Genomic DNA, 8,044 nt, shown 5'->3' with positions numbered 1-8,044 from the left:
CTGTAGCCTGAGGGTGTAGATGAGTGTTGTATCAAAGCAATAATGAGAAAGTGGTTTTCTGGGAAATTTATATGAAAACCAATAATATGGAGTAAAACTGTTTACTGTTCCACCAGTTGCAGAGCCTGCAGGAAATGTGAAGCGCCGCATCCGTGAAAAAGACAATCAGTGATACTTTCCTAAATACAAAATATTTGATGCAAAAAGTTCTCCATGCAAGGCGTTTGTTTCTGTATGATAATATGTTGCACAGCAATATGTTCAGACTAAATTGGTCTACAGTTCTCTGTTAAGAGTTTGTTTCACCCTCTAGATTCTAAACATTTTTTAGGAGCATGCATGATGCTAATCGACAATACTACTATTTTAGATCCTCTGCTAAACATGTTTTTTTCTGTGAGTATAGGGAAGCATACAAAACATACTGACTGTATTTTCACAAGACAGATTGGTATCAGAGCCCTGTCACACACTGTGCATGCATATCATATATTTACTAAAAACAATCTGTGTACCCATTTGGAATCTGCTGAGCCTGCCAGAGCCAGATAAAACCTGTTTTAACTGTTGGCACGGGCACTTGGTTGAAGCCTGCTGATCGTGGAGCGACCCCGCAAGATTGTCTGACTAACATCAGAAGTGAGAGTGTCTGTCGTCATTTGTCCGCGAAAAAACGTACTGCGTCCCGCCGGCCAAAGGAACATAGTGAAAGCGAGGCTTATAGGAGACTGATATAAGTGTGGATGATGTTGTTTTTCTATCGTCATTGCATTGTGTAATCAGTTTTAACATCATAATGAAGCCAAAACGTTGTCTATTTAAGCTTTAAACACTTTTCAGTGTTTGTGCAAAAACATGTGTGTATCCTTTAAGGTGGTGAAATGCCACTAATTACATTTCGTCAAGTCCTGTACTTAGGTACAACTTGGAGGAACTTGCACTGGCTGTACAAACGACCAGGTCAAAGTAAGTTGTTATTGACTAAATGGCTCAACAGTATATATAGTCAAAGATTTCTCCGAATCAATCAGCTAAAACTTTAGAAGAACACCTTCAGGATTAACTAAGGCAGGACTTTTATTTCTAATGGGTTACTTACAGCACACTTGGTATTGTTACTTTTACTCACGTATTACTTATTTAAACATGTTTATCCGTCACTGAGGTTGCACTGACTGTATTTATGGTCTTTGAATATGAACTATTGTTGGACACTTGTGATGATCCTCAAAGCAGGATTAAATTGTAGAAGCGTGCTCCAGGACTTTGCTGAATTCACACTTCTCCGGGAGAAATGAGGGCAGAATCTTGGGATTACCAAACTGCATTTAAAAATCAATGTGGGGAAGCTCTTTGCCATATCAGCATTTATAATTTGTACACTTACTTAATAAAGCACATGGGTTTGCATTCTCTGTGGAGGGAAGGATGTGTCTAAGAAAAGGGGTTGACCTTTTGCTATGGCACCGAACCTCCCGCTCATAGCCCTCTGGTAGGAGTCGAGCGTTGCTTTAATGTCCGTAATGGCCTTCAGTTAAGTAACCTACACAGCAGAAATTTTCGCAAACAAGGGTAAAATCAGATTCATCCATATTCAGTTGAAAAGCCCTTAAGCCTTCCTTGGAACAAGTGTAATATCAGCATGGGAAACAGGCCACACTTTGCTCTGCCGACCAATTACAGCCGACAAAGATTTGATTTTAGATAAGATGAAATCAAGAGTGTTATTTTTTTTTTGCTGGAACGTATGGACTTTGTGCGCATCACATTTCCATGAACATTTCTCAACTCTGTAGGGCAAAAAAGTGACACAAACTGGGAAAGTATTTGACGTGAGCAGTGATGATGTGCCACTTACTCACCCGTCAACTCAAACTTTCTCACACGGACAGTACATGCCAGGGTGACTCAGGAGGAAATTGAGAAATACTACAGTGCATGGATTCATCAACAGTAAAAATAAATCTGCAGAAATATTTATGGACCCACTGTTGCTGTACTGCTAGGGGAAGGATGTGAAGACACCCCCCCCCCCCCCCAAAAAAAAAAAAGAAATGGAAAAAAAAATAAAAGCTCAACAGGTGGTGAGACTGCAAGTCGGAGCGACTACCCAACGATACACTTGCACTGCGGACAAAGGAGGAGAAGAATGCCAGGAATGAATAACTGCTCTGTCTCTTTCATTGATTTCCCCTGAAAGCGAATGAGCGGAGGGAGAACTCCTGGAGGCTCAGATGAATGGCCTCTTTAAATCCAAATCCGAGGAAGGCCCACGCTCTCTGTTGGCAACAAATATGCGTGCGGAGCATCTCAGACTTGCTCACCTGCACAAAACTGCTTCGAAGCTGCATCCTTACTTCAATATTGACATCACAGAGTTGCACTGTTGTAGTTGCATTCTCCACTTGCTCTTCTTTATCATTATCATTATCATTATTGTTATTATTTGACCTGTTCTCTGCACGTGTGGCCATGACGCGCCCCACTTGGACCAGCAGCGTTATCTCTGTTAAAATACCACAACATGAACGACGTGACGTGAGTCACAGTGGGTTGGGGGGGGGGGGGGGGGCGTGGTCCTGCGGGGGCGTAATGTAGGCGTGGCAGCTTCCACGCAACAGCTGACAGTCAAAAGCCGCGAGGAGCGTGCGGCAGGGCGGCACAGGGAGAGGAACACGCTCCGGAGAAGTTGTGCACCGACAGGAGGCGAGTTGTTCTCGTGCGCTCGGACGAACACGCACAGCGACGAGCGCGGGGCTGGATCACATGAGGAAGGCGGAGGACAGATCGGTGCTGCGCGAAATGAAACCTCCGTCGACGGGACGATTATAGTTGATGAGAGGAAGAAAAGAGAAGGTAAGAGCTCCACGGCGCGTCGCTGGCTTTCTTGGTCAATGCGCGCGCGCGCGCGCGCACGGGAGCGAAGTGGACACGCGTGTTATTGTGAGAAAAAATATTGGCTGCACAGTTATGTCAAAAACACGTTCTGGTGCGGAACCCGTCATTTTCCAGTTTCAGTCTCAGCTGCTTGTAATTTGCAGAGTAAACGACACCTGCCTCATGCTCCTGTCGCCGATACATATCTCCGAGCTTCACCTTCGTGTTTGTCATTTCTTCCATTAACGTGTCTTTATTAAGATGCATGATTACAGCGTTGCATCGTGTCATTTTTCATTATTATCTGTACGGATAAACCCGTAGTCTTGCCGTAGTCTTTGAATTACAAAACCACACACACACGCAGCTTTTTGACTCAATGTGGTTTTATTCCATGAATGCATTGTGTGTATATATTCTGCGTTGTTCCACTCCTAGTTCAAAATGTGGTTTCTTATCCCACTTTACTGGCGGAGTTTAAAGTTTTAATCAGCTCATAAATGCTCTGCAAGTGTTGTTTTTCTCTCCCACACTTTGTGGCCTGTGAGTCGTAAATCTGTCATTAGATCTTTTGAAGGATTGTGCACCAGCAGGTATTCTCCAGAGGAGTCTGTTTCGTTTTCGCCAGGTATCCTCTATAATCACCGCTGTTTTCTTCCCCTTACAGTTACTGCTGCTGGCAGAGGAGAGGTAGTTTTGTTGCTTCTCATTTGGACCATTGTCCTCAGGCAGCTGCTCTTTCAATGTGGGATACAGTTTTGCTGCTCTAGCCAGGCTGAAATCCCCCAGGGTCAGGACCTCCCTCATGGCAGCTCTGCTCCTCGGGCTGCTGCTTTTTGCAATGCAGTCTCCCCCCATCCCCTCAAGACCGTTGGCTGACGAGGGGCCAACTTCACCTCCCACCTCTTCGGCCGCTGACAACGGGACCACCGCCCACCCAAATGGGACCGTCCAGCAGCTTCCTCAGATTATAATTATTGGTGTGAGGAAGGGGGGGACGCGGGCTCTGATTGAGATGCTCAGTCTGCACAGCGCGGTGGCGGCGGCGCAGAACGAGGTGCACTTCTTCGACTGGGAGAGCCACTGGGAGAGGGGCATGTCTTGGTATCTCAGCCAGATGCCCTACGCCTTCCCCGACCAGCTGACGGTAGAGAAGACGCCGGCCTACTTCACTTCCAGCAAAGTCCCCAAGCGCATCCATCAGATGAACCCTGACATCAAGCTGCTGCTCATCCTCAGAGACCCCACAGAGCGGGTGCTCTCGGACTACACCCAGGTCTTTTACAACCGTCTCCAGAAGCACAAGCGCTACCAGCCCATCGAGTCCGTGCTGGTGAAGGACGGCGAGATCAACCTGGGATACAAGGCTCTCAATCGCAGCCTGTACTACGTGCACATGAAGAACTGGCTGCAGTACTTCCCACTGGAGAGCATCCACGTGGTGGACGGGGACGAGTTGATCAGGGACCCCTTTCCTGAGATGAAGAAGGTAGAACGGTTCCTTAAGCTGGAACCCCAGATAAATGCGTCAAATTTTTACTTCAACAAAACAAAAGGATTCTACTGTTTGAGAGACCACGGGCGAGAGAGGTGTTTACACGACTCGAAGGGCAGGGCTCACCCCAACGTGGCTCCTGTCATCCTGCAGAAACTCTACCAGTTCTTTCACGAACCCAACAAGAAGTTCTTTGAGCTGGTGGGTCGGACATTCAACTGGAAATGAGGGTCTGAGTCTCAGCAGTCCTTTGGGGATGTCCTGCTCTCGTTACTAACAGTGTAGATGACGGGACAAAGCTAATGTAAATTCAAACTAAATCTATTTTTGTACTAGTGCGTTTGTTACAGGAGTGGGATTGAGCCAAATATCAGGGCGAACTGCAGTCCATTACTGCAGCTCTTTATCTTTTCTTTCTCAAACGCTCACTGCTCATCAGCTCGTCGGAGCAAAGCGGGCGACTTGTTCTGACATTGATGATGACATTCAGACTTTGGACAGTGCCAGTTTGTGTGTTACATAAAGATATAGTACCAGGCAGTTTGATATTGTCACACCTTGTTTCTCTTCACATAATATGACGTTTAGAGATCTAAACGACCTTTACCATGCTGCTATGATTTTCTCAGTCACTTTCAGGCACTCGCCATTACTGAATATGTATTTGTCCTTTTTGTTGCTCAAAATGTTTCTCCATGTAAGAGTCGGTTATATAAAATGCTCTGTGCACATCATAAATTTGCCGATCATCACGATGTACTGTTCATAGATTTTTAGAAGTGAAGAATTAATATCATAATAAAGATGTATTTTATTTATAGCATGATTGATCTATTTTTTTGTCATCTCGATTTATTCGTTTCATTTCACTCCATTAAGTATCTGTGCTGAACAGTTTGTCTCAGATCTTTAACTCGGAGGATGACTGGCGTGAGAATGTGTCTGTGTTTAGGCTGCACCTTCTGTGGAGGATTATTTGATCACAACTTCTGAATGCATTTACATTTATTGACAAGAGGGTTTTGAAAAATTTTGATGTGCTTGCTGTCACTTGCTCATAAAACGAAAGGTGCAGTTGTATCTTCATTCTCAACCATGCTGAATTTCCTGTTTGGCCAGGAAGCCCAAGCAGGGGTTTGTGGTTAAATCAAACGTGTCGGGGAAGCTGCTGTCTGTCTGATGAGACAACCAATCGTAAACAGATTATTGTATTGCATTAACTGTTTTCACACATTCAGAGTAAATTTGACTATCATAAATTAGGATTAGTGTCAGAGAACTGAAAGTGGGCAGATAAGTGAACTCAGGTTTGAGCACAATCAAAAAAAAAAAAAAAAATCAAAGTCGGTAAGTTGTTTATGCCCAAGGGATGTGATCTCCGTACTCATTTTTTTTTTTTTAGAGAGAGAGAGAGAGAGGCAAGGGATTATTTATTCAAATCTTATTGCTACTTTGAAAACATCAGCAGCACCGTCTCAAAGGCATTAGGCTCCAAAAACCTGCAGTAGCGGTTTCACATTTGAACGTGTCCTAGATTTCCTCAGGGGCTTACTGGTACTCTGCAGCCAGGGTGTCAACCTCAATGTCCCTGAAATGCAGACCAAAGCAAAACTTTTCTTTCTCTATCCCTCGAATTCTTTTTGCCCTCAGAGAGCAGGAGTAATATCCCCTCATCCGCCATCATAGTGTTGACTATCAAAAGCTATCATCAAAACAGGTTGGGCTACGTGTGTAGTGGTAAAACGGGTACGTGAAGGTTTGCGTCATTTGGCAATAACACAGAATGTTCTGCTTTTAGCGTTGTTTTGAAAGTGTCAGGTTTCCAACTGATCTGCAGGGACGTGTAGGAACACAGTTTTCTATTCTCAATCAAGAATATAGCAAAAAATGTAAAGATGAATCTCTAAAAGATTCAGTCCAAACGTCAAAAAGAAAACATTGAACATTTGCGTAATAGACCTTTATTCTTTCCTTCCTCATCAAACATCTCGGGACCACCCAGGTTTATCTTGTGACTGTTTGGGGGGGCCCAAGCCCTAGATTGGAAACCACCAGACTAAACTGTATATGAAGTTCAAACTAGCAGTAAAATGCTGCTCATGGATCAGTATCAGTGTTTATAATCAGATACATGATGATGGATCAGAAGCAAACAAAGACAGGTTTTTTCTTTGTGAAAAAAAAAAAATTAGATACATTTTGCTTAGTAGGATATTGCAGGAATTTTACCCGTAATGGAGTATGTACATTGATTATATTAATACCTCTACTTGTTTAAGGATCTGAATACCAACAGATATAACTTTGTCTGTCTGATGTAGTAGTAAAGATAATGTACAGTTGTTTGTTTTTTTTGCCATTTAGTGTATTATGTTAAATCACCCTGCTGCATCAAACATCACTAATGAAACGTGAACCAAACAGTAAACCGGGCGGCAATAAAACCAAAACAATGACCTGAAAGATCTTTGAAAGCATGACGGAACTGAGGGGAACAGCAGAACTGCTGCTAATTTGCTGTGGGTTTTTATTTACGAGTACCCCCTATTACAGAACACACAGTTATCTAATCCATTAGTAAATGGTAATGTAAAAATATAGATTACAGTAGTTTAGTTGTCCTCGTTGGGAATAATGAGCCTTATGAATTCCTAGGTCTCGCTGTTTCCTGTCTTCAGTTTTCTCGCTGTCGCTCTCTCTTCTGCTCAACATCGCCGCTCAGCATCAGGGCAGCATGTATTAAGAGTTCATGAACGCCCCATTAGTCTAGTCGGCTGTGCGGCCCTCTAAAGTTTTACAGTCACAGATTTCCCTTAACATCACATAATTAATCTCAGCCACATAATTAATTTGCCTCCTCGTCCCACACGCAGTAAGAGCGGTAAACCGGGGCTGCAACCAGGATTAATGGCCCTGCCCTCCTCCTGGGCCCCCACCACCGCCTCCTGCTCCTCCTCATCCTCCTCCTCCTCCGCTCTAACACTATTTTGCTGTTCAACTTTCTGGACTTACTTGGAGTCAGTCTGCCTCCCTCCCCCCGCCCCTCCCCCCGCTGCCAGCCCCGCACTCGTTGTTCCTGGAGGGGCCTGTTTCCTCCAAATCACAATCAGCCATTCTGGGGTGTTTCAAAGGATGATGTGATCCGATGGAGCACAGAACCCTTCTGCAGTCACCGGGGCTGCAGCTCGCTTTAATTGGAATAGATTGTTTGTCCACTCACTGGGTGAAACCTAGCAGAAATAACACATGCACCCACTCTTTCTCCCTTTCCTTTTCTTCGTGTCTGCTTGTTAGCCGAACCCCCTGTAAACTTCAGTGGTAGCACATCTGAATTTCCTGAAGCGCCCTGGCTATGTCCGTACCAATTTCCAAGGAACTACTAGGTTTATTAAATGTTAATAAATACCTTGCTAATGCTTCATAGATCAGTTATCACTATTAATGTAATCAGATCTCGGGTTGCCAGATTGTGAGAAATCCTCCTCCAGCGTGTGTCTCCCATGGACTGGTTGACCGCCTGTTGTCTGGAACAGAGCTGCATGGTTTAAGATTTCAGAGCAACACAGACACACCAGCGCACAAGAACTGATTTTGTGTTTCCGACAGTGTATAGGCTCTGCATTGATCCATATGCAGAAGTCACCAGGCTTAATACATGAGCGTCACAAAGTG

General features: G+C 44.4%; 1 protein-coding gene across 1 annotated transcript; it reads left to right on the top strand.

The window, feature by feature from the left end:
* Window positions 1–2,621: 2,621 nt before the first annotated feature.
* Window positions 2,622–5,192, top strand: hs3st1 (heparan sulfate (glucosamine) 3-O-sulfotransferase 1). Its single transcript, XM_035649593.2, has 2 exons — window positions 2,622–2,856; window positions 3,545–5,192. Exon 2 carries the CDS (start codon window positions 3,683–3,685, stop codon window positions 4,598–4,600), a length of 918 nt encoding a protein of 305 aa, XP_035505486.1. The 5' UTR covers window positions 2,622–2,856; window positions 3,545–3,682; the 3' UTR covers window positions 4,601–5,192.
* Window positions 5,193–8,044: the final 2,852 nt, after the last annotated feature.

This window comes from Scophthalmus maximus, chromosome 9 (genome assembly GCF_022379125.1).
Source record: "Scophthalmus maximus strain ysfricsl-2021 chromosome 9, ASM2237912v1, whole genome shotgun sequence".
In the NCBI taxonomy this organism is placed as follows: Eukaryota; Metazoa; Chordata; class Actinopteri; order Pleuronectiformes; family Scophthalmidae; genus Scophthalmus; species Scophthalmus maximus.
Note: the sequence above shows the minus strand (reverse complement) of the source record. Positions and strands in the feature narration are given on the sequence as shown.

Excerpts from the sequence above, each read along its gene's own strand:
- hs3st1 (XM_035649593.2), top strand. The coding sequence starts at position 3,683 with ATGGCAGCTCTGCTCCTCGGGCTGCTGCTTTTTGCAATGCAGTCTCCC.